The sequence below is a fragment of the Eschrichtius robustus genome, chromosome 3, assembly GCF_028021215.1.
Source record: "Eschrichtius robustus isolate mEscRob2 chromosome 3, mEscRob2.pri, whole genome shotgun sequence".
NCBI classification, from domain to species: Eukaryota; Metazoa; Chordata; class Mammalia; order Artiodactyla; family Eschrichtiidae; genus Eschrichtius; species Eschrichtius robustus.
The window spans coordinates 188859064-188883699 of record NC_090826.1 but is presented as its reverse complement, the minus strand read 5'-3'; the positions used below and the strand labels follow the sequence as shown (position 1 = coordinate 188883699).

Genomic DNA, 24636 nt, shown 5'->3' with positions numbered 1-24636 from the left:
AAGCCACCTGTGAGCTCCCAGGGGAGAGCCTGCAGGGGTCAGGTTCAGGGAGGAAGCCAGGAGGCTGGCCTCCTGCCCCTCCGTCCTCCCCCTCCACCCTCCCCTTCCTCCACCCCTCCCCCTCTGCCCTGCGGACCCCCTCCCAGCACCACTCTCCCCACCTGACAGCCCACCCCGCCCACCCTCCTTGCCCGTCCAAACCCCATTCACAGCTGCCCTCTTCCCCCAGGGGTTGCTAAGAGGTGAGTGGGTTTACTCCGGGCTTTGGGCGGGGGGGTGTTGAGAGAGGGGTCTTCTCTAGCCGAGCGACAGATCTCACACTCGCACCCGAGCACAGGAATCATCGCTTCACACACCGAGGGGTCCAGTCATGCTTTCCCCAGGTCGCTGGGAGCCCCGGAGATGGGAGCCCGTCCTCGGACCCATCGCTGTGGCAGAGAGAGAATAAGCCGAGAAGCCGGGGTCACGGCCACCACTGGACCCGGAGCCGAGTCCCCCGGCAAGCCGCATGCATTAGGGGGCGGTGGGGGCAGTTGCTGAAGTGGAATCGATGTTCCCAGAAGGAGGAAAGCGGCCACTGGGCCAGAGCAACAGGCACCCGAGGCACAGGCCCACCCCAAGGAGAAAGAAGCCACAGGGCGGAACTTCAGCCACCGTGGTCCCTCGGAGGGCTGCTCCCCAGACAGAGGGGCGGGCACGCGGCGGCCCTTGGGTCTCACCGCTGAGGCGTCTGCGGCTCTGCCTCCTTCTGACGACGCTGTGACAACAGACCCAAGGCTGAGTGTCAGGGTGGCCCTTTTCGGGGACGGGATGGCTTAGCTCCCATCCCCCTGCCAGACGGCCCCTTGAGAGTAGGATCTGCTTACATGTACTTGTTTCTTTTGATTTATTTATTCTTTTATATACGAGATACTTTACTGGGCACCTTTTTTTAAAAATATCTTTTGGCCGTGCCCAGCGGCATGTGGGATCTTAGTTCCCCGACCAGGGATTGAACCCAGGCCCCTGCAGCGGAAGCTCACTGTCCTAACCACTGGACCGCCAGGGATGTCCCAGCACTTTTTATAAATTATTTTGAAATTCTTTTAAAAGTGTTTGTTTGAGTTTGAGATTATTATTCCCATTTTATACATGGGGAAGATGATTAACCTGACAAAATTCAGTCAACTAGTAGGTGGTTTAGCTGGGATTAAACTCTAGCAGGACCCCCCCCCAGACACACCTGCCCACACACTGCCCTTCAGGGGACCAGGGTAAGGGGCCTGGCCTGAGTGGTCAACCCATCAGTTGACCTTTGACCTATGGTTTGGCCTGGTGGAGAGAAGGATACCCGGCTAGTCGGATTCTCACTCAACCTCTCAGGACGTTGCCTCGGAAACCCCAAGAGAAAACAAGGCCACCAGCCCAGGAGCTGAAGCGAGGGATGCACCGTGGGGCCTCGAGGGAGAGCAGGGCTCACAGGGAGGCCCCCGGAAGCAGAATAAACACAGACCATTCATCAAAAGGAGCTACGAGGTAAAGAGAAGATGTCGTGACTTGTAAGTGGCCTTTGACCCCACAGTTCCACTTCTGGGAAGGTACCTCACGGGTGTATGACAAGTGCAGTGAAGGACACATGGCCAGTGGCTGCAGTGTCGTGTGTAAGAGCAAAAGATCAAGCAACTCAAATGCCCACGAAGGGGGATGAATAAAGTGTATGCTCCATCCACATAACAGGAGATCAGCTAGGATTCTTTGAAAATGAGAGCGTTTCTCCACTGATACGGGCTGTATAAGTAGGTGAACAAGCAGAAGCAGAAGCGTGGTACGCTGTGGTACGACGCGTAAGAACATACATGCTTGTTGTTTGTGCAGGAAAACACTCTGGAAGGATGTAGAAGAAAACTGTAGTGGTGGTAACCAGTGAGGGTCAGGGACGGTGGCAGGGTGCGGGCATGGGGGGACAGTTGAAAAGATACGTGCTCTTCGAACCACGTGAGTGTATTATTGATACTTATCCAAAACTAAGGAACGGAAGGGGCGCAGAGGAGGCTGCAGACGGGGCAGAGCCGTCGGGGGAGCTCACACTCCCCCATCTCAGCGTGGCCTCACCACAGCCCAGCCCTCGGGCTTCAGACCCGTGAGCCCAGCCCTGAGGCTCTTCCTGGCCTTCGATTTGCTGAGATTCTGCCTCCCTTCCTGCTCTACACGATTTCCTTTTAAGAAACACCCTTCCTCCCAACCCGAACAGTGTACGGAGGGCAGCTGAGTGGCCTCCCCTGCGGATGGGCCGGAAGGATGGGGGTCGGAGCTCCATCCCGAAGGAGCGGCGTGCACCGCTGTTCTCCCAGGAGGGAGTCGGGCGCCGGCCAGGGCGGCTCATCCAGGGGTCGCAGCTTTTCCTGGAACCCAATCCGTTTCCCCCACCCTGAGAAGGGGCCCACCGCATGGTCTTGGGGACACCATCCCAGTCTGAAGAGAGGGTGGGGGAGAAGATTCCCAGGGCAGAAAGTAGGCCGAGACGGTCAGCCAAGGACAGGAAGGCAAGCGGAGTATTTGGGGTTCGCAGTGTCAGGAAGGGTCGAGGGTGCTCAGAGTCTGAGGATAGAAACCCCATGGCTCGGGCGTTCTCTCTAACCCAGTGCCAGGCGCACAAAGGCGCTTAAATCTGGGTGGGCGGGGTGATCCCGATCGCCCCTCGGCTGTGCCCCGACGCCCCAGAGCCCAGGGGACAGGGCACCCTCCTCTCTCAGAGCAGCCCCTGCCCCGTGCCCACAGACCCACCAGAGAGAAGAGGAGAGGGGCCGGGGGACCTGGGGGCTTCACTGGTGCTTCTTTATCAGAAGGCTCCGATCGATACTCACAGCTCGGAGAGCCCGGGGCCCACCCTGGCAGGGTGCACCAGCACAGAGGCCAGAATGGGTCAGGGGTTCCACGGCCGCGCACCGTCCTCACCTACTCGGGCCTGCGGGGAACCGTCGTCAGTCCTCCCCACTCCCCAACCCTGGACGGGGAAAGCTGGGAAGGAGGTTCGAAGCTTGAGGTGGAGGGGGCACGGCAAAGGGAAGGCCCAGCCTGAGGCTCCGTAACCGCGGCCTCGCACCCAGCCCTGAGCAGGGGTTTCCTCACGGTGTGGACAGAGCTGCTCAGAATCCTCTGCTGCAGGAGGTCCGGGGAGACGGGTGGGCACTGTGAGTGTTCCACGGCAGGACTGTCAGAGGCCAGGGCGGCGGGAACCAGCATCTCCACCACCACGGCCCCTGGGACGGACTCTTCCCCGTGGGCACCATCTCAGAATATGTCATCAATCCAAAACAAAGGCATCTACATGCATTGAATTATTTGGCTTTTGACGCTGAGTTTAATCGATGATATACCTATCTTCATAATCTTCTACTGATCACAACGGACAGAACCAAGGATTGACACACCGACTTGCAGGAAAGCCAGGCGAACACGAAGAAACTTTACTTCACCTCTCGTGTTGGGTGAACGTACAACATCTACGAGGCTTTTGAATAACAAGAACAGTTCCTGGCAAACACCTCTCCTGCAACCAAAAGGTGGAGCCCTGGCCAATGCCCAGCTGGTTGGGAATAGAACACAGACAGCGGTGGGGCTGCCCTCGAGTTTGCAGCCCTGAAGCCCCAGCCCCTCCTCGTGGGAGAGGCCAATGCAGGTATGGGTCCCACGACTCCTGGGCTCCAACGCGGGGCCGTCCTCCCCCCCGGCCCACCCAGCAACAGCTCCGACTCCGGGGGGACGGTGGTCACCCAGGGAGGGGCCTGGGCGACCTCCCAGAAGTCGAGGCTCCCAAAATCACACCCCCTTTGCTGTCCGTCCCTGGGGCGTCTCAGAGAACTCCTTTCTCACAGAAGAGTCACTACTTCTCAGCACCAAGGTAGAGCGACCTGCTTCCACGAGAGGCTCCTGATCAACCCCGGGAGGTGGAGAGACCGGGGTTCTCACATCACCGGCTGACAAATGAATCCACCACCACTGGCGAGCTCCTGCCGGGGCTGGCCCCGTGCCTGGGCCCTGGGGCTCTTCTGTGGCACCAGGGCAGCACGTCTGGCTTCAGAGCCTGGGAGAGGCCAGGCGACTCAGCTTGACTTAGAATGAGATTGAAAATGTGCCGGTTCCACCGTGGTCCCCACCTCATCCCTCCACCCCACCTGGTGGCTTTGGCGACTCCTGTTGAGAATTTCCACTTCGAGGGGAGGGCAGGGAGACAAAGAGACACTGGGCCGCAGGCCATGAAACTACCAATAGAAGGACCTACCCAGGCCATCCTAGGAGCGAGGCCCTAGGGGGCTGGCTCAGGACCACGACAGCACTCGGGGAGCGCTGGGTCCTGCTGGGTCCCGGATTCCGACTCCCATCCCGACGTGGCAGATGTCGGGGTGCCCTGGACAGGTCTCACCCTCTTCCGAGCCCCGGCTCTCACGCCTCATCCTGTATTTGGGGGCAGGGAGGGGGTGCCCTGGTAAAAAGTAAGGGAGGGAGGCCACGACGGGAAAGGCAGAAGGTCCCAGCCAATCTGGGGTGCCCAGGAGTCCCAGGCCTGGGTGACGCTTCCTGCAACCCAACACGCAACACAAATATCCCCCCAGGCGCTGGCCAGGGGCTCCCTGTGCCCCCTAGAGGGCAGGGCCTGGGGCACAGAGGAAGGGCCAGGCTTGGGGCAGAAGGTGGAAGACGGAGAACCACAGGAACCACAGGAAGGCAGCCGGGAGCCAGGAACCCTCCGTCGCACGAGGGCGGAAGCTTCTCTGGTGGCTGGGAGCCCTTCCACCTGCCCCGTGCCGGGGTCTGAGGCTGGAACGCGGGGCAGCAGCCCGCTCCCCGCTCTTTTCAGGGCAGGACAAGAGGGACAAGAAGGTCACATCTGGTTGACAGGGTCCAGCTCCCAGGACCGGGCTTTCAGGACTGGTGGCCTCTTGTGATGTCACCAGGTGGTGCAGAAGGGGGCCCCTGGGAGAGACGAGGGCTGGTCTGTGAGACGCCAGTAGATATTCCACGAAAACCCAACCGGCAAACCAAAACCTATCGTTCAATAGTTTGGGGAACTGGCTTAAAGCAAGTTCAACAGATCTCACTGCTGTGGGATTCTCCTGTCTCTTTACCACACTGACGTGCACCCTGAATCTCTAAGAAAGGGGTACAATGTCCTATCTTCAGGAACTTATTTTCACAGGAGTCTTTTGAGCAGCATGTTCAGGACCAGTGGGGCACAGAGCACATGTGCATCCAGTCCCGGAGCAAGGGGAGATGCCCTGGCGGCCCCTTCTTGGCCTCCGTGAGGGCCCCTGCCCATCGCACCTGATCCTGGGCCGCTGGGGCCCCCAGCCCCGTCACTGTCCCCTGCTCCTCTCATTTCCCTTAAGCGGACAAACGTCCAGACCTCTGGTCCTCAGCCTCAGACGCGACAGGGAAGAGGCCAGAGCAGGGCCGAGGGGAAACCAGGCCAAGGACACACAGCGGTGGCCTGAGAGAGCAGGGACATCTGCCGGGGTTTATTTTACAAGCAGCGTCCTTCACGGAGGGGGCGGGAGGGGAGGGGCGTAGGGGAACGGAGAGGACATTTACAAGTGTGAGGCCGAGGCCGAGGCAGAGCCAGACGCCTGGAAGCCCCCGGCCCCCGCCCGGACTCCCCCCGCTGGCACGGACCCCTCAGCCCCCCGCGGCTGTCCGCCGTCCACGGCGGGTGGCCGGTTCCCAAAGCGGGTTCCCTCTGGCTCCGCAAAGTGGCTGCCCTCCGGCCGGGAGCCCCCGGGCTGCTGGCAGGGGGCGAGGGTCACGGAGGTGAAGCCGTAGGTCTCCAGCCCGGGGGGCCGGCCCGCCTCGGAGGCCTCCAGGATGAGCTCCACGTCCGAGAAGGCCACCAGGGCCTGGGTGGAGTCGCAGGAGCTCGGCTCCAGCTGGCCGGCGGCCGCCAGGGCGAGGGGCCCCGGGGCCCCCGGGCAGGGCCGGAGCCGCCGCAGGTCCTCCCGGAAGTGGGGGCTGAAGAGCAGGTAGAGCAGGGGGTTGAGGCAGGCGGGCAGGGGCAGCACCAGGAGCAGCACGGACTTGACAGCCTCGGGGGTGACGGGGAAGAGGCCCAGCGCGGACGCCAGGCTCAGGAAGGCCACGGGGCAGTAGAGGAGCCCGTCGGCGAAGGTGAGACAGGCCACGTGGCGCACGGCGGCGCAGTCCCACACGGCCTCCAGCTCGGCCCTGGGCAGGTCGCAGGAGAGCCTGACGTAGGCTGCGGCCACCGCCAGGAAGCAGATGGCGTTCAGCATCACCAGCGCCACGGCGAAGCCCAGGGCGGCCGGCCGGCTGTCGGGCGGGGCGTACGGCAGGCAGAGCGGGGAGGCCCCGTACTCACCCACGGAGGCCAGTGGCAGGGCGGCCGCCAGCCCCGCCAGCACCAGGCAGCCCAGGGCCCCCGCGCGCAAGCTGCCCGGGGCCGGCGCCTTCCCTCGGGCCCGCACGCAGGCCACGGCCACGCTGCAGTGCACGGCGGCCAGGGTCAGCAGCAGCACCGAGGCCTCGGAGCCCAGCACGGCCAGGAAGCCCGTGGCCCGGCAGCCCGGGCCCGACTCCCAGCGGGCGCCGTACTCCGCGAACCGGCCGAAGGTCAGCGCGTCCACCGAGGCGAGGAGGCCACAGGAGAGGCCAGTCAGGGTGTTGGCCCCTGCGATGGCCCCCACCACGAACTTGACCGGGGGCAGGGGGCCGGGCCCGGCTGCGGACAGGCTCAGCAGCACCAGCCCGTTGCAGAGCACGGAGAGCAGCACAACGGCCCACACAGCCAGGCGGACGCCCCAGCTCTCGAAGAGGTGCTCGCAGGGCTTGAAGGGGCCTGTGGGAGAGAGGACCGGACTCTAGCCTGGGGCCCCGGGGCTGACACAGCCTCATCCACCTGCAGGGCAGCCCTGCCGGCCACCGGGAGTCTCAGGACTCCTGGTGGGTCTGGGGGAGGAGCAGAGGGGACACAGAAGGAGGGCTTCTTCCACGAGCTGCAGGGGGTGGACACCAGCCCAGGACACAGAGGCACAGACATGTGAGAAACGCACACACGGTGCAGACTAAGGCAGCACGGACCAGCCTTGGGGAAACATCAGGCAGAGCAGCCCTCCCCACAGAGCAGCGTCCAGAAGCAAGGAAGGGGCAGGCTAGCCTGGAGGAGCGGCCAGGGCAGCAGCCCTAGGGACAGGCTGGGGCCAACCCGCAGAGCGGCACCCAGGGCCCCGCCACGAGGAGCCTGGCCAGGTGGGCTCTCTCTGGTTCCTCGGCCACGTTTAATGCTCACGACCGGGTCAGTGTTGCGGGCAAAGCCTACTGAGAACATCAGAGGGCAGGTGGCCCCTGGGGTTTTCCCGTCTGGTTCTGCACTGGATGTGGGAGAGCCTGGCGTTGTCCATCTCTCTGTCCAGGCCCTGTCCTCAAACCACCTCGTAACTCTGGACACCTTTGTTTCTTCATCCATCTTGACCTTGGACTCCTGTTCTTCAATGTGCTGCTAAGTGGCTTGGGGATTTGAGAGGATTTGTGACAGCTATTTTTTAAACATTTTTTTTTCTGATTACCAAATAACAGATGTCAATTGTAGAAAAACTGGAAAACGTTAACATGGAAAGATTAAAACTGCTTGTGGTCCCGCTCCTCAAAGAAACGCATCATTTTGCTATGTTTTCTATCAGTTTTAAGAAGTACATATATACATACAGATTTTTTTGACGACATTGGGACTTCACTGTATATAGTTCCTCATTCTCTCTTTTAAAATTTATTTATTTGGCCGCGTTGGGTCTTCGTTGTGGTGCGCGAGCTTCTCATTGCGGTGGCTTCTCTTGTTGCGGAGCACGGGCTCTAGGTGCGCGGGCTTCGGTAGTTGTGGCACGTGGGCTCTAGAGCGCAGGCTCAGTAGTTGTGGCGCACGGGCTTAGTTGCTCCGCGGCACGTGGGATCTTCCCGGACGAGGGACTGAACCTTTGTCGCCTGCATTGGCAGGTGGATTCTTAACCACTGCACCACCAGGGACGTCCCACAGTTTCTTATTCTCTTTTTTAAGTTAAAGTTTTATCATGCACACTTCCCCATATTGTTATATTACTGAAAAACATGTTTTAGATGTCTGTGCAGTGAATGTGGGCGCACCAGAATTTATCTGGCAATTTGTATGAGCTATTGTAAAAGTGAGTGCAAGTTGGATTTTGTCTTTTGGAGCTTCTCCTTTTACGTCATCGCTGCTGATCACCGGTTTTCAGAGGCCGCGCGAACACGCACCTGCCCCTCCAGGTGCGCTGGTGCGCTTGCCGCTGCGGGCACTAGAGGGCGCGCTACAGCCGCGAAGCGCGGGGCGCGTGTGCTGTGGGGCCTGGGCGGGGCTGGCGGGGCTGGAGAGCTGGCGAGAGGGACGCTGTCCACTGCCTTCCACTCGTCCGACGGTTCCCGGCCCGGCTCCCGTGGCCGCTGCTGCCTCTGGGGCGGCCTGGGGCTTCACGCTAAACACAGAGGCTGGGCTGGACCAAAGGGGAATTCTCTTTGTTTCTTGACAGCAAGATGGATTTAGGGGAGACTGAAGGAGGCTTCCTCAGCCATTAAGGAGCGGACAGTGCTGGAAGGAGCCCCCCGGGACACCCGGTGTTTTACGCCCTGGAGAGCTTTACCTACGAGAGACGGCACCCCTCCTGGGATGGAGTGGGGAGGGATGGAGAAGGGGGCCTTGCAGGGTGCTGCCCCTGCTCGAACTCTGCGGGTCTCAGACGAGCCAGCCCCGCACCCCCGCCCTGAGCAGTGGGGTCTCTTCACTGAGAGAAATTTCCTCCTGGCTGCATAACCTCTGGCGATTCGTAAATGTCGCTTTGACTCCCCCTCCCCTCCCCCTCTCCCGCTCCCCGCAAGCAGCCACCGAAGGGGGACGACAGCCCCTTCCCCAGGAATGACCAGAAGAGGCTGAACTCACAAAAGAGTCGGGGGCTCCTGAAACGGAGCAGGACCCTATGGTCCTCCCCACCCCCATGTCCTCCGCCTGCCTCTTGTCGGTTTTAACCAAAGAATAAGTTTAATCAGAGAAGTGAGAAAATGCAGAAGCAAAGGAAATAGTCAAACAGGACTAAGTAATAATAGTCATTGAGCAAAGTCAAGGCGCTTCAGTTCCTCCTCAAGGGCTGTAGATAATATTCTGAGCCATGTCCTTTGAGCTGTTTTATAGATACTGAAACCCGCCCCCGCCAGCTGGAAGAAGTTAACTACATGATGAACAGATTGTAGCCATGACATACGCTGTCACAATTCTGAGAACTGGCCTGAAGAAATGGAAACAAACCGACCCTGGAACTGAAGCCTAACTGTACTTAAAACAATCAAGATGACGCTGACGAGACCACCAGTGACCAATGTCAAGGTGACCGTCAGAGCTGACTGTGCTGTTTCTGCATGTAGCCCCTCCCTCTGCCCGTACATCCCTGAAACGCCCCCGTAAAAGCTCTTGCCCATCGATTTTTGGTGGGGGGAGTCGGCCTTTGGACATGAGTCCACCCTCCCCCTCCCAGGTTGCCAGCCTCCAAAGTAAAGCAAACTTTCCTTTCCACCGACCTTGTCTCTCGAGTATTGGCTTTCAAAAGGCGAGCAGCTGGACCCCACTTTCCGTAACGCTCCTTCCCCGGTCCCTGCCCTCCCCCACCCGAGGCACCCCTCTCACCTGGAACAGGGCTGCACTGGACAGTGGGGTGTGGCCTGGGGTCCTCCATCTCCAGCTGGAGCTCGTCCGGGTCCCCATCATCTGAGGGGAGACCAGAAACTGGCTCAGACCCTGGTCTTGGCGTGGGTCAAGCCCCACCTTTCTCCAAAACCCCACCCTTCTGAGATGTTGTCCCGATTCACCTGCTGGGCACGGGGCCTCCCAGCGGCCCTGCACAAATGTTTCTACCCTCGGGGGCAAACCTCTGGTCAGCTCCCTATTATCCGCCTGTGGCCCTTTACACCTAAGACCTGCTCTTCCTGTAACTCAGACACCGAGTGCCCCCATGTCCTCCCAGGCAGCTGCGCAGAGTCAGGGGAGGCTGCCCTGCTGGTGGGGGCCCTCCACACGGGCCAGCCCACCGCTCTGACTCCGTGTCCAGCCGGGAGCCCTGCACACTGCAACGGACAGAGCAGCGAGCGGGACGCGCTCGGAGGAGGTGACGACGGCCGAGCCGCTGGGGGTGCTGGACTCGGGAAAGGCAGGGTGAGGGGAGGAACGCCGTCCTCAAAGGGCTGCCGGCCCGCAGGCATCATTACACCCCGACGTGCTGATGGTCCCGGACGGCAGAACAACATCCGCACACGGGTCACAGAAGGAGGCAAATCATGATCCAGAGGGAGAAGTTCTGGTTCTTCCTACACAAACAAGCTCCCACCATCAGAGTGTCCAACAAAGAGGTCGCGTGTGCTGAGCGCAGTACCCTGTGCTGGGCGTTGGGCACAGGTGGGGGGCACGTGGGGCGGACGAGACGCGGCCCTGCTCTCGAGGAGCCGTGGCCACGTACGCTGCACCCATGAGGCGGTCACCTGGCGCCAGGGCTGGGGCTCCCCCAGCTCTCATCCTCCAGGCCCCGCGCCTGCTGAGTCCTCATCCCCACCAGCTCACTGACCCTCCGCACAGCCGCAGGAGGCAGGCAGCCCCGGGCATCATCGGACAGGTGAGGGAACGGCTCCTTGAAGCGAAGACCTTGCCTTGGGTCTCACAGCCAGTGAGCAACAGAGCGGAACGCAGACCGAGCCTGGCTGGGCCGCAGAGCCAAGGTGGGGGGACGGGGAGACGGTCGGTCGGGGGAGCTCTACAGATGCACGCGGTGTGCGTAACTGGAGAGAGAGACTGGAGCAGAAAGACTCCAGTGTGAGAAGGGCGTTTCTCTGCTGCGTTAGCAGATAGACTAGATCATCTTTAACCATCCTTCCAATTCTAAGTCTAGGCTCTGCCATTCTGTTAGTCTGAGAAAATAGGATTAGAAAGGCAAATCCCTTGTTAAAGGAACTCCAAACGTGTTTGAATCAAATGGCATTATTTTCCTTATTCGCTCTTGTGCTGTTTCTTAAACCAGGGCCTGCAGTCTCCAGGGGGGTGGACATCTCAGGGGCCATAAATTCTTTAAGAATATTGAAATGATAAATGATAACTAAACCAGTTTACAGTTGATGAAGACAAAACTCTCTCTTGCAGCGATAATTCATCATTGGGAGATCCCCCTCGAGGCTTGTGGGATCTTAGTTCCCCGACCACGGACTGAACCCGGGCCCCTGGCAGTGAGAGCGCCGAGTCCTAACCACTGGACCGCCAGGGAGTTCCTGGAAAGTTTCTGGAGTTGGGTTGGGGTAGGCGGGGGAAACTGCCTCTCCTGGAAGGTTAGGGAGTTGGGCCATTGGGCTCTTCACCGTGTACAGGCCAGGCCCAGGCAGGCGACCGTTTGTCACACTTGTCCCCGCCTTCAGCTCACATGTCTGCTTCCTGTGTGGAGCCTTCCTCCCACTTAAAGGGTAAACAGTTCAGTTGGGAGCTTTCCCTGGAGGCAGGGAGGCCCTGTGGAGCCGCCCATGGCCCGGGCGCTGTTGGGTGGGCAGGGGGCCGGGCTGTGCCCACAGCCTAGCATTCCATCCCTCGCCACCCTTCCTGCTCCGCAGAACGGAGCTCAGCAGTGCTTGGAAATCAAAATGCCCGGATGAGATGCAAGAGCTGGGGCCCGTGGACTCCGTCTGAGGCTGTAAGGTCACAGCCAAAGTGCTAAGGACCGCTCTTCACCGAGGGGGGAGTGGGATACGGCTGTAGCCGCGGCCCTGGCCCCCTCCTAGGCTCAGCAGCTCCTCAGGCAGTGGGGCCCTGCCCTGGCGCCGTTATGGCAATGGCCGCCCACCATCCCGATGCCCTGTGGTTCTCCCAGACTCCGGCCTGGTGGAGTTTCACTTTCAGGAAGGAAGGTTTCCACCCCTCCTTCCATCCCTGCGGAGTGGACGGCAGACACCCAGACCGCCCCGGGGAAGCTGCTGCCCCTGCCGGGCCTCACGCTCTCCCGGGAGGGCTCCAGTCCCCTTCGCCCGCCCACGGCGCCTCCTGGGCTCCCAGCTACACTCCTGCGTGTCCAGCCAGAGGCCCCTCCCTGAGCAGCCACCGTGGACGGAGGGCACACGCTTCTGTCTGTGGGCTCTTCAACGCTCCCGACGGCCTGTGGGGCGCGAACGCCGCTCCCGGTTTACGGATAAGAAACGGAGGCTCCGCAAGGCCGTGTCCGCGGTGACCCAACCCGTGAGTGGTCTGCTGGAGTTAGAAGCTGGGTCCGTCTACACTGGCGTGAGTGTTCCTACGTGTTTAGATCGGATCTTTCTGTTTAGCTTGTGCACTGACACATTGTGAAGAGGGACTTAAGAGGCTGAAGGGAAACCCCAGAGTCGGGGCCCTTTCCCCTCCCTCCCAATTCTGCTCGTGCTCTGCAACAGGGGGGCAGGCCACGGAGACCTTCTCTCTGCCCTTCATCAGAGACCCCCAGCCCGTAGGTGTTCCCCTCTGGCCTCCCCGAGAGGCCCCCGGGCACCAGGGCCCCTGAAGTCCCTGGTGAGACAGTGGGGCAGACGGCGGGGGCAGCAGTGACCCCCAGCTGCTCCTTTCGGCTCTGAGACACAGCGTGAGAGGACTCTTTTCCAGAAGCAGGTTTAACTTAATTGACTTCGCCTGACCCCGCCTGGCTCGGGCTGGTTGGAGAACGCTGTCTGCTCTGAGAACGCTCGCCGCGGGGCTCGCGCGGCGGGGCGGGGGGGCGCCGTGGAGGCGCTGCGGCCCACGAGGCCCACCAGGACAGGGCTGTCACGTGAGCCACGGCCTGGGGAGCGCCCTGGGGGCCACGGAGGGCTCGGCAGGCGGGAGGCGTGCCTGCCGTCAAGCCCAGCGCCGCCCTCGTCTCCCGGGCCTGGGGGACAGGCGTGAACAGGGGCAGCCCCTGCCGGCCCCCCTCGGGGTCCTGCGCCTCCTCCCTCACGTCCCCCCCACGGCCCCCCGGGGTCACTCACAGCGGCTCTCGGCTGGGCCGGCAAGGAGGCCCAGGGGCGTTTTGGGAGTGTCCCGGTCGTCAGGGTGAGGGCCGTGGGGTGCGCGTCGGCCCAAGGCCTGGAAGAAGCGGGCGCAGACGCCGTAGGAGCAGCACTGATAGGCGTAGGGCACCTCCAGGGTCCTGGGGGGCGGGGGAGACGGCAGCTGAGCCGCGGCCGGGGGCCCGGCAGCCCGCACCCACCCCCAGCCCCCAAGCGCCCCGCTGGCGGCCCCCCAGGCTTCTCCCTGAGGGCCCAGCCTGCCCGCTGCCCCCGAGGGCTCTGAGCGCCGTCCAGCCTCCTCCTCCCTCATCTAGAGGCCCGAGCCAGGCTCCGACGGGCAGCAGCCGGGCCACGCAGCCTGGGAGCTCTGCCCCTCCGGGCGGCCTTCCTCTTCCCCTCGCGAGGAGACCGGGTTCTCCCGGCACCCTTCACCCTCGCCCTCCGTGAGGCCTGCGCCCCGTGCCTCTGGGCACGTCAGAGCTGGGTCGGTGCCCTGCGGGTGAGGCCGGACCCCCACTGCTTTGCAGCAGACAGAGCGTGGGCCACACGGGCCGAAGGAGGCCTGGGGGCCTCGGCACCAGCCAGGGCTGAGCGGCTGTTTTCTACTCATCGGCACCCTGGGCTCGGCCCTGAGTCCAGGCGTGGAAGCTGCCCAAGTAGGCAGGGGGCCTTCCCACCATCTTACTTCTGTCCTCGCCGGGGTCCCCCAGGGCTGGGATTGGGAGAGGGAAATGCTACACGGGGATGAGGAGGAAGGGGCCCTCCCCACTCAGGCTTGGCCAGACTCTGGGCCTCCAGGCTTTCCTCGGGGTGAGGCCCTGGGCTTTCTCCCGTCCCTCCCGGCCCGGCCACTGCCCTGAGGCAGACCTCTGTAGGTGTGGGGACGGGAAGCCTCACCTCAGTTTGGGGAAGCTGTCCTTGGGGAAGGCCTGGGACAGAGCCCAGTTCCCTTTGAGCTTCAGATGCACCAGGCCCCCAAGCCCGGCCAGGGGCAGTGCGGTCAGCTGGTTGTCCGTCAGGTCCCTAGGACAGTGGATGGTCAGGGTCACTGGCAGTCGGGGGGGTGGCTGGAGGCAGACTGTGCTGACGGCGTGGCCAGTGTGCCCGGGATGGGAGCCAGAGGAGAGGAGGGAAGGAAGGCTCGGCAGGAAGGAGCACGGATGCCGGGTAGAGGCGGCAGGGCTGCCAGGGCTCCGTCGTCCCCCACTCGTGGGACCGCGGGGGCCGACTACACGGGGCTGTTGGAGGTGACGCCACGCCGTCCCACCTCCTGGGTAACACAGCCGCTCAGCCACAGCTGCCGGGCCCCGTCTGAGCCCCACCGGCGGCCCTGTCCGCCCCACCAGGGCATCCGCCTGCTGTGCCGGCCCCCGGCCCCCTGCTCTTCTGAGGACGCGGAGGCCAGACCTGGGACTGAACAGCGCGGCCGTCTGGCCACACGCAGGGGTTCGGTCACCCGTTCTGTTTCCGGGCCAGCTTAGCAGCCAGAGGTGAAGATGTGCATGGCCCCCCTGGAGAAATATCAGAAGCAGCCAGGCCTCCAAGCCAGACAGCGCGGCCACAGGCCGGCGGCGTGGAAACGGCCCGGGCTGGACGTCAGGGAACCGGGCCCCGTCGCCAGCTCCCCGTGAAGCCGAGGCGCGCCGCAGGTCTGCCCGAGCCTCAGTGGCCTCATCTTTCAAAGGGATAAAGACACCCATCCGACCGATGTGGCGGGAGCAGAGCGAACGGGCGGGAAGCAGAGGTGAGGGTGTGGCCTGGAGCCCCGAGAGCAGGGCTGTGAGCGCCGGGGTCCCGGCCCCTTGAGTGAGCACCCAGCCCCTGCAGGCCGGGGAGCACCTAAGAGGGGAGGGGCAGGGCTGCGCGGTCTCCGGGAGACGCGCCTTCGGGACGCAGCGGAGAACGTCCTCCACGGTGCGCGGCGGCCCCCCGGCCCCTCCCGCCTGCAGCGGCCCCACACGCTCCCTGTCCACATCCGGTGGCTTAGGGACCTGGCTGCCCGGGGCTGAGGCTGCGCGTGGCGCTGCAGAGCTCGCAGGGGTGGCTCCTGCTCATCAAGCCCCACGTCCGTCCAGGGGGCTGGGAACGCCGCCTAGGCTGGAGCCACGTCCCCAGCATGTGCGGCCGACACCCACGCCGTGTCCCACCCCAGGCCGGGCCCCCCTGCCCCCGCTGGGCCGCCCACAGGCCCACGGTGCTCCAGCGCCCAGGAGGAGAGGGCGGTGGACACTCACAGCTTGACCAGGGAGCGCAGGGTCACGAAGGCCTCGGGGTGGATGGACCGGATGGCGTTCCAGCTCAGGTCCCTATGGGCAGAAGATGTAACAGGAGGGGACAGTGACACATGGAGGGCCCGTCGTTCTTACCCTGGGTCACCGACACCTGTGCCATGGTGTGGGCATGCAGGGAGGCTGCCCCCGCAGGTGCTGGGGGTCCTCACGGGGTGCAGGCGTGCAGGGAGGGCCCTCCCCGGGCGCTGGGGGTTCTCACGGGGCGCAGGCGTGTAGGGAGGGCCCTCCCCGGGTGCTGGGGGTCCTCACGGGGCGCAGGCGTGTAGGGAGGGCCCTCCCCGGGCGCTGGGGGTTCTCACGGGGCGCAGGCGTGTAGGGAGGGCCCTCCCCGGGCGCTGGGGGTTCTCACGGGGTGCAGGCGTGTACGGAGGGCCCTCCCCGGGCGCTGGGGGTCCTCACGGGGCGCAGGCATGTAGGGAGGGCCCTCCCCGGGTGCTGGGGGTCCTCACGGGGCGCAGGCGTGTAGGGAGGGCCCTCCCCAGGTGCTGGAGGTCCCCACGGGGTGCAGGCGTGCAGGGAGGGCCCTCCCCGGGCGCTGGGGGTTCTCACGGGGTGCAGGAGTGTAGGGAGGGCCCCCCGGGTGCTGGGGGTGCTCACGGGGTGCAGGAGTGTAGGGAGGGCCCTCCCCGGGTGCTGGGGGTCCTCACGGGGCGCAGGCGTGCAGGGAGGGCCCTCCCCGGGCGCTAGGGGTCCTCACGGGGTGAAGGCGTGCAGGGAGGGCCCTCCCCAGGTGCTGGGGGTCCCCACGGGGTGCAGACATGCAGGGAGGGCCCCCCGGGTGCTGGGGTTCCTCCCGGGGTGCAGGCGTGCAGGGAAGGCCCCCTGGGTGCTGGGGGTCCCCACGGGGTGCAGGCGTGCAGGGAGGGCCCTCCCCGGGCGCTGGGGGTTCTCACGGGGTGCAGGAGTGTAGGGAGGGCCCCCCGGGTGCTGGGGGTGCTCACGGGGTGCAGGAGTGTAGGGAGGGCCCCCCGGGTGCTGGGGGTCCTCACAGGGTGCAGGCGTGCAGGGAGGGCCCCCCGGGTGCTGGGGGTCCTCACGGGGCGCAGGCATGTAGGGAGGGCCCTCCCCGGGTGCTAGGGGTCCTCACGGGGTGAAGGCGTGCAGGGAGGGCCCTCCCCAGGTGCTGGGGGTCCCCACGGGGTGCAGACATGCAGGGAGGGCTCCCCGGGTGCTGGGGTTCCTCACGGGGTGCAGGCGTGCAGGGAGGGCCCTCCCCGGGTCCTGGGGGGTCCCCACGGGGCGCAGGCGTGCAGGGAGGGTCCCCCCACCCTGGGTACTCACAGGGCCTGCAGGGAGGTCAGCTGGCGGAAGGTGTCAGCTCTGATTTCCCAGATGCGGTTGTGCTGGAGGCCACTAGGGCAGCGAGAGAGGCTGGATGAGCCCAGAGGCCCAGACACTGCCCCCACCCCGACCCCACCCACTGGGAGGAAGAAAGGACCCAGCCTGCAGAATCACCAGAATTAAAGGGAGCATGGGGGATGTGGTTGCCTTGGGTAAGTGGGTCAGGAGACAAAGCTACAAAGCTGTCCCTGTGGCCCCAAAGGGAGTGAGCTTCCAGGGTTCCCACCGGGCCTGGCTCCCAGCCCAGCTGGCCTCACTCCTCAGGCCCTCCAGACCCCAGTCCAGCAGCAGACTGCTGCCCAGCCCCTGGCGGCCCCAGACGGGCCCAAGCTGGGAGGCAGAGCTCAGCGGGCTGGCTTCTGAGTGGGAGACGGACCCTGGGCCTCAGCAAAGGTACAGACCCTCCCTCCTTCAGTGTCAAGGCACCAGGACAGGCCCTCACGCCCCCAACCCTGCCTGGTCCCAGGGCACAGACATGGAGAGCCAGAGGCCCTGTCACTTGGGGAAACAGGAGCTGGGTAAAGGGAGCTCGGAGAATCTGTGAAGTGTTTCGGTCCCTGTGGAACCTGCAGCCCAGGTTTCCCTCCCAGACATGAGTGTGCACGTGCGTGTGTGCTTACGGAAACCGAGAGCCTGGGGCACTTCCAGTCCCCCACGGCCACCCCATGTCCAGCCCACCCGCCCCTCCGCTGGCCCTAATCACTGTCACATTTCCTGCTGCCTTGACACCCAAGGAGCTGCCTCGAGACTGCTTTTGGGCACCATCTCCTGGGCTGTCACTACGAGTCATGGCCTGTCCCGGCCTCTGCCGAGCTCCCAGCCCTGACCTCAGTCAGGGTCAGCAAGCCCAGGGAGGGGAAGGTCAGAGTGCTTGCTGACCCCGCCCTCAGGCCCAATGCCCCAGACTCACATTTCCTCCAGCTTCTGACACCCGTGCAGGCTGGGCAGCCCCTCGATCTGGTTGTGAGACAGCTCCCTGGGGGGGGGGGGGGGGGCGGGCCGGTGAGGGGAGCTGGGCCTCAGGGACACGGCTGTGGACCTCGTCACCCCAGACACTTCCCTCCAGCCCCCCGCTGGGCCCGTCCTCTCTGCAGGGCCCGGGTGGGGCTGCCTCATCCCTATGAAGGCCCAGGGGACCCTGGGAGGGCCCCGGGGGTCAGGGAGCAGGAGGTGAGAGGGGCACGACAGGGCTACACTGGGACGAGCCAGCTGGCCGAGGCTACCCAGGCGGTTCCACTGTCACAGTACGGAGCCGACGCCCCTAGGGATCCCCCAGCCCAACCCCTCATCCGACCGAGGCACACAGAGGGGACAGGACCTGCCCACAGACACACAGCCTGTCGGTGGCAGGCTGGACACCCATCCAGGGCTGGCTGTGCACATCTTGAGCCAGAGGCTGTGGTCCATGGTGAGCACCTCAGACCCGAGTGAGACTCAGGGGACAGGAAACTCCCTGCTCCCCATGGGACACTTAAGCTCCTCCATGGTCCCTGTGTACTCGGGTAACCTATTAGAGCCACTCTGGGGGGACCTATGACGTGCCGGGCGCTTCCAACCCTCCTAAATGCACCCACGTTTTGCAGATGAGAAACCCGAGCTCAGAGACACAAAGGGGGAGGCGGGGTTCACCAGCGGCGGGAAGTGGCAGAGCTCAGCCTCAGCCCCGGGTCTGACTTCGAAGCCCCGGGTCTGACTTCGAAGAAGACCGAGGCTTTTCCCCAAACGGGAGAGGGCAGCCCACTCCCCCTCAGGCAGGGCTCAGCCCAGGCTGCCTCTCTCCAGGAAGAGAGTGACCAGGCGACGGAGGCCAGAGGGGCCTTGCCAGGCGGGAGGGCGCGGGAGGCACTCACAGGACACGGAGCCTGGGCAGCTGCTGGCACATCCCCGGGGGGAGCCGCCGGAGGCCCGCACGGGTCAGGGTCCTGCGGGGAGAACGCAGCGGGGCTGGCACCGACCCGGGCCCTGCCGTCCCCAGCCCCCTCCCCCCGCCTCCCCTCTGGCCTGACGCTGACGAGGGAGCACAGAGCTGACAAAAGAGGAGTGGGGGGCACGGGGCGGGGGGCTGCAGGGAGAGAGAGGAGGAGGTGGGTTGGGGTGGACAGAGGGGCACGGCCGGGCACCGCCTGGCAGGCGGTCCTGCAGCCAGACCCTCCCGCCCTCCCCTTTGTGTGCCCCCCCCCCCCCCCCCGTCTCCTGGTGTCACCAGCAACACAGGGGCCGGACCCTTTTCTGCTCCTCGTAGGAGAGGGGGGCCATGCGCAGGCCGTGGATGGAAACTCCAGCCCCAGTGGGGCCCTGGGAACCAAGCCCAGAGCCCGTGCCCCGTGCCTGGGGCAGGGAGGATGCCGGGGCACCCGGGGCGGGGGCAGTGGGCTGCGAGCAGGCTGCAGAGTGGCCGGGCTTGGGACAGGGTGCTCCGGGGAGGACGTGAGGCCAAGGTCATGCTCGGGGAACTACTACTTCCCTCGTGGAGAATTTTCCAGCTCTGGGTGTTGGCGTGACTCTTCTGCTCACTCTCTTACAGTGAATCGAGGGCCTGCTATGCTCTGACCCCTCCCCCCCCAGGACACAGTGGAAACCAGGAGGCACAGGAGGTGGGAGTCACAGCCCTCCGGCCGCTCCCGGGTCCTCCGTGCACCTCGGCTTGTGGTTAGGATCTCTGAGAAACCCCAGGCTGGGAAAGCGGGGAAGAGCAGCCCCTCCCCTGAACCACCTGCCAGCCCGGTGGGAGCCGCCACGGGCCCCGGGGCCGAGCCGGGCAGCCTCTGGGCCCGGCTAGAAGCCACAGCAGAAGGCCAGACAACGGGGACCAGAGGCTGGGGGCTCTGGGGGGGCGACGGGGGATTGGGGGGCCAGCGTCCACTCACAGGATCTCCAGACTGGTGGTGCCTTTGAGATCTGGGAACCCCTGGATGTCCGTGGCACCATTCAGAGATCTGAAGATAGAGCACCAGGTGCTGAAGGGGGGTCAGCCCTCAGGGACCCCATCTTCTGGGGACACCATCCTTCCCCGGCCTCCCTCCAGTGACCCCAGCTGCTCAGGCCCTGGTGGAGGCTGGACGTCTAGCAGGGTCCAAGCTGCCATTTCCTAGGTCAGCTCCACCCAGCCTGGCCGGACAGAGCCGGTCACCTGGCCCCCAGCCACCCGGCCACCCGGCCACCCAGGCCCAGTGTGCACGAAACACAGGCAGGGACCGTGGGACTCGCCCGTTTGAAAGGCAACGGCTTGAGCGCTTCTGGAAAGGTGTTTGTCTGCTGGGGTTGCTCGTCGGAGCCGGGAAGCGGGTCTCCCCTAAGTGTCACCTGCCGGGGTTTCCCCCAGTGGCCACCCCACCTCGGGGGACCACGTGGGCCTGCACGCGACAGGAGCCCAGCAGGATGGGTGCCGCCGAACCCTGAAGAGGACCCTGGGCCCGGGCCTGAGCGGGAGAGCCTGGGGTCCACCGATGAAACATACGGATGGCACCAGCCTCAGGGGGGAGAGCGGGGTGCACAGGAAGGTGGAGCTTGCACCCCCAAAGACTCAGGGGCGTCCCTGTGCTGCTGCGTGTGGAGCGTCCCCTGCAGGAGGTTTTCTGAAGACGTTGCCCTTGGGATGGGAACTGGAAGAGCGGGAGAGATGAGGATGCCTTTGGGTGTCCAAGAGTCACAGGGTGTGGCTCTGGGGGCCCCGGAGAACCAGAGCCTTGCCAGGTTGTTGCTCCTTCAGCTACGTGAGCAGGATCCTGACTTGGCGGGACTGGCGGGCGGGGGGTGGTGCCAGAGGGCAGGGGGAGGCACCAACTCACAGGGTGTGCAGCCTGGGCAGGTACCGGAACGCCGACCTCCCCACGAACTGGATCGGGTTGTCATAGAAGTGTCTGCGGGAAAGACACCGAAGCCCTTCATTCGCCCTCCCGGCTGGACCGAGGCAGGTGTCTGCTCTCCCCTCTCCGTGGAGACCAGCACGCAGGGAGCCCCTCTCCAGTTCTGCCTGCCAGCCCTGTCCTCCCCCAACATGCATCAGGAGCGAGGACTCACATCGTCTGCAGCAGAGGGTTCCCCAGGAAGGCCTTCTCGGGGATGGCCTTGATGTTGTTGTTATGGAAACCCCTGGGGGATGACACGGGCGTCAGGAGGATGCGGAGAGCGTGTGGACGGGGACAGGGGACCCCAGGACGCTCTCCGACAGCCAGGCAGGAAGGCCGTGGGCCCAAAGGGACATCAGCCTGGGGACGCCGGTTCCACATCTGCCTGTGACTTTCCTTCTTTGCTCAACGACCCGTGGGAAGGAGAGAGGGTGAGCCTGGGCGGCGGGGGACTGTGAGGGCCACTCAGGGGAACAGGCTGGGCCGAGGCCCCAAGGAGGGCAGAACCCTGGAGGTCCCCAGGAGGGAGCTGAGGGTGCATGGGAGGAGGAAGCGGAAAAACAGGGGCCCCCGGAGGAGAAGTGGTCCCCAGATGGAGCCAGGCTTGGCCTCAAGGCCCTGAACTGAGGAGCCGAGCCCCGGGTGGGGGGGGGGGGGGCGGCGCAGGGGGGACGCCCGTGACCGTGGAGGAGAAATGGGGGGCGAGGCCCCCACCGGGCGTCCAGGCTCTGGAAGCCGGGAACAGTGCATCTGGTTATCGGGGAGAACAGTTCAAAGTAAATGTTGGACTGAAAAGCACAATCCACGCTGAGCAGCCCCCTCTATCGTCCTTTTTTCACCAGAGACCCCTGGTTTCTCTGTGTCTTCCTGGCCTCTGGGACCCCTCCTCCCTCCCCTCATCACTTCCACGCTCATTCACGAAATTCACCTCCAGCCAACGCCCACCCAGCCTGCTTTGTTCGTTCAATGTTCCTGCGTGAATTCGCTCGTCACACGTGTCTGATCACCCCCTTCGCGGCCGGTGCTGAGCCCAGCTCCGAGGGATTCAGAGGTTTACGAGACAGAGCCCGTCCTCAAGCTGCTTCTCCCAACAGACGTGGACGGACACACCCCACACGTGTGCCTTCCTGCTCCTGCTGCCCCAGGGCTCTGCTCTCTCCCCCAGCTTACATTTCCTGCCCCCAGGCCTTTGCACACCCTGCTCCCTCCACGCCCTACAGACCAAGCGAAACTTCTCCCTGTCTTTCCCCGCTCCAGGGGAAAGGCAGGCCTTGGTGATTCATTGGCAGTGGAGGGCTTGCAGCCGTTTCTCACGGACCCTCCCCTGCAGCTGCTCCAGCTCCTCTCCTGCTCCCCAGCGTTCACACTGTCAGCCGTCTGGACCAGGTGAGGGGGTGGCGTGGGGTTGGTGCTAAAGGTCCCGGGTGGCAGTGAGAACAGATTCAGTGCTGCCCGGAGGTTTGGGCTCTGGTCATAAACTTCCGCTGCCTTAACCGGTCCCACTCAGCACCACGCAGGTCCCGTCCTGCTACACGGTGGCCCCTCCTCCGCGAAGGCTGTCTTCCCACTGGCTCAGCGTCCCTCTGCCTTCTCACTGTCCCATCGGCTCTTCGTCTCCACTGTTCTTCCTCCCCCATTGTCGCCTAAACCCCATCCATCCTTTAAGGCTGGTCTCAGACATGTTAGCCCACAGTGCTCTTTCTGTGCTCTCTGGACACCCAGACCGTTTTAGCTAAGATTATGTGATTTAGGGTCAGAGTTATATGCCGACCCTGAGCTGCTCTGTCCTGCCCCTGTACTCTGCATCCTCGACAGGCCTGCGGCCCTAGGGGACGGCTGGTGTCTGTCTCACCCCTGGTTTGCATTTAGCAGGAGCAAATGCATTTTAGAATAAAACGAGCAGTGGCCGTCGGGGGGTGGGGCAGAGCCAGTTCCTCGCTGCCCCACTAGGACAGGGGACTGAGGAGGGACCCCAAGACACAGACCAGCCCCCCGCTCTTGTCCCCTTACATCTCCGGACACACCCAGCCAAGACGGGGGGGGGGGGTGCCAGGCAAGCCTAACAGGCGGGGCTGGGCCTTGCTCTCCCCAGGCTGGAAGGGCCCAGCTCCGCGGATGACTCAGCCCCAGAGATGCTTGGAGCCCAGCAGCGAGGCCTGTGACTGCTGACCTGGGAGGTCGGGACCTCAGGAGATGAGGGTGTGGGGGGCCCTTGGGCACAGAGGACACCCCAAACCCCACAGAGGAGCTTACAGTTCCTGCAGGCGGCCCAGCGTCCGGATGGCCACGGGGAACTCGTGCAGCTGGTTGTAATTCAGGTCTCTGGAAAGAAGGCAAGACAGTCGCTGGAGGGCAGTCCCCAGGGTGTGTCAGAGGCTCCGGGAAACGGACGCTGGCTCTGGGTTGGCTGGAGAGAGGGTCTGCCAGCCTGCTGGGCCCAGGGCCAATGTCCGGAACACACTGTGGGCTGTTCCTCTCCCATCGCTGCCCCCAGACCTCGGGGCGGGGGCCTTCCCGGCCACAGACCTGTTTTGAGGGGACACTTAGGGGTGGATAATGGAACCAACTCTCTCCGAACAGCCCCCCGGGCTGAAGAGAGTATCTCAAGCCTTTGGAGACACCAGTGGCTGGGGAGGGGGCCTGGGGAGAAGGCGGCAATTTTTAACAACTTGTCACCGGCACGAGGGATTCTGGAAGCTTCCTCAGGTGACCACCTTGGCCATCTGTGGCCTCTGCTCTCATCTTCTGCAAAAAAGGACAGGATGTCTTACCTTCTGGTGGTGGCGTGACAGCTAATCTTCATTTTCTCTCACCCTTTTCTGCATTTCCCCCTTTCTTTTAAACAGTGAACATATATCATGTGTATAATCAGAAAACATTGGAGGGACTTCCCTGGTGGTCCAGTGGTTAAGACTCCGCGCTCCCAATACAGGGGGCCCGGGTTCGATTCCTGGTCAGGGAACTAGATCCCGCATGCATGCCGCAACTTAGGAGCCTGCCTGCCGCAACTAAGACCCGGCGCAACCAAAGAAAGAAAGAGAGAGAGAGAGAGAAAGAAAACATTGGAAATGATGTTGAAAAGTGAGAGCAACCCAGGTTGTCGAGGGTATGGGGAAACAGCGTTCCAATAAACCCTCAGTGGGAATTTAAATGTGCACAACCTTTTAGGCAAAATTTGACAGAATCTTTTCAAATGAGAAGGTTCACACTGAGTCACTCCACTTCCAGGAATTCAACCCATAGAAAAGTCTGCAGCCGGGGGTGCAGATATTTGTAAAAGGAGTCTCGTCACAGCAGGGCCAGGCATTGTGCCCTTCACGGCGATGCGGCTAAGGGCAGGAGGAGACATGCAAGCGAGCAAGAGCAAAGCTGATCGTCCTCGGAGGAGACTGAGAACCCAGCTCCCACATGGCGGGGAAGCCCCGCCAGAAGAGGGGTGCGCATTTTGAGGAGTGGAGACTGGGAATGGGGGGTAGGTAAGGGCAACAGGGACTTTTAGAGGATGTCTCCCCGCCCCCCCCCCGCCCACCAAGAGACTTCAGGATGGATGTCAGCTTTCAAAGCTGTAAAGCCGGCTTCTGTCTCACTCAGTAGCCAGTGCCTCGGCCCTACGTAGGATGCGCCTGATCTGGGGGTGCCATCCCGGCACCTCTACAAGCCGGTGGCTGTGAGCCAGGCTGGGACCTGGGCCCCTTTGCTGCAGTGCTGGCACCTGGACACACCTCTCCTCGAGCCACAAAATACAAAGAAACTGTGTGGGACTAAAAATAACCGTGTGCGTGCACAGCTGGGGCAGATTCTGGACAAAAGATGCGAAGAGACCAAAAAACCCAACTGCCACCTCTGAAGAGCCTGGAGCAAAAGCAGAGGGTCGGGAATGCGCATGCCTCCTGCACACACCACCACCTAAGGGGTGGGCAAAACACTTAAGCTACCCCTCTGGCCTGACCTCTGGACACACCCCTACCCTCACCCCACAAAAGGAGGAAGCTCGCCCCCCTTTCAGAGAGCGGGCCAGCACGGGAACCTGTTGTTTGCCCTCGCTCCCCACTGCTGCAGCAGGGGCCCCAGTAAAGCCTGGCCTCAGTTTCTTGTCTGGCCTCTGATCAATTTCTATTGATAAAGCAGGC

General features: G+C 63.4%; 1 protein-coding gene across 2 annotated transcripts in view; it reads right to left on the bottom strand.

Moving 5' to 3' along the window:
* Nucleotides 1-3339: 3339 nt before the first annotated feature.
* Nucleotides 3340-24636, bottom strand: part of LGR6 (leucine rich repeat containing G protein-coupled receptor 6) — a 99441-nt gene continuing 78144 nt past the window's right edge. The window contains exons 7-18 of one of the 2 annotated variants that reach the window (XM_068541902.1): nt 22760-22828; nt 20679-20750; nt 20447-20518; nt 19526-19594; nt 18509-18580; nt 17569-17634; nt 16599-16670; nt 15261-15332; nt 13924-14049; nt 13006-13166; nt 9671-9751; nt 3340-6826 (exon numbers count right to left, since the gene is read on the bottom strand). In XM_068541902.1, coding sequence (XP_068398003.1) covers nt 5565-6826; nt 9671-9751; nt 13006-13166; nt 13924-14049; nt 15261-15332; nt 16599-16670; nt 17569-17634; nt 18509-18580; nt 19526-19594; nt 20447-20518; nt 20679-20750; nt 22760-22828 — 2194 coding nt within the window. In that variant the 3' untranslated portion in view covers nt 3340-5564. The remainder of the gene's footprint in view (nt 6827-9670; nt 9752-13005; nt 13167-13923; nt 14050-15260; nt 15333-16598; nt 16671-17568; nt 17635-18508; nt 18581-19525; nt 19595-20446; nt 20519-20678; nt 20751-22759; nt 22829-24636) is intronic. The other variant, XM_068541903.1, reaches the window with a different exon arrangement.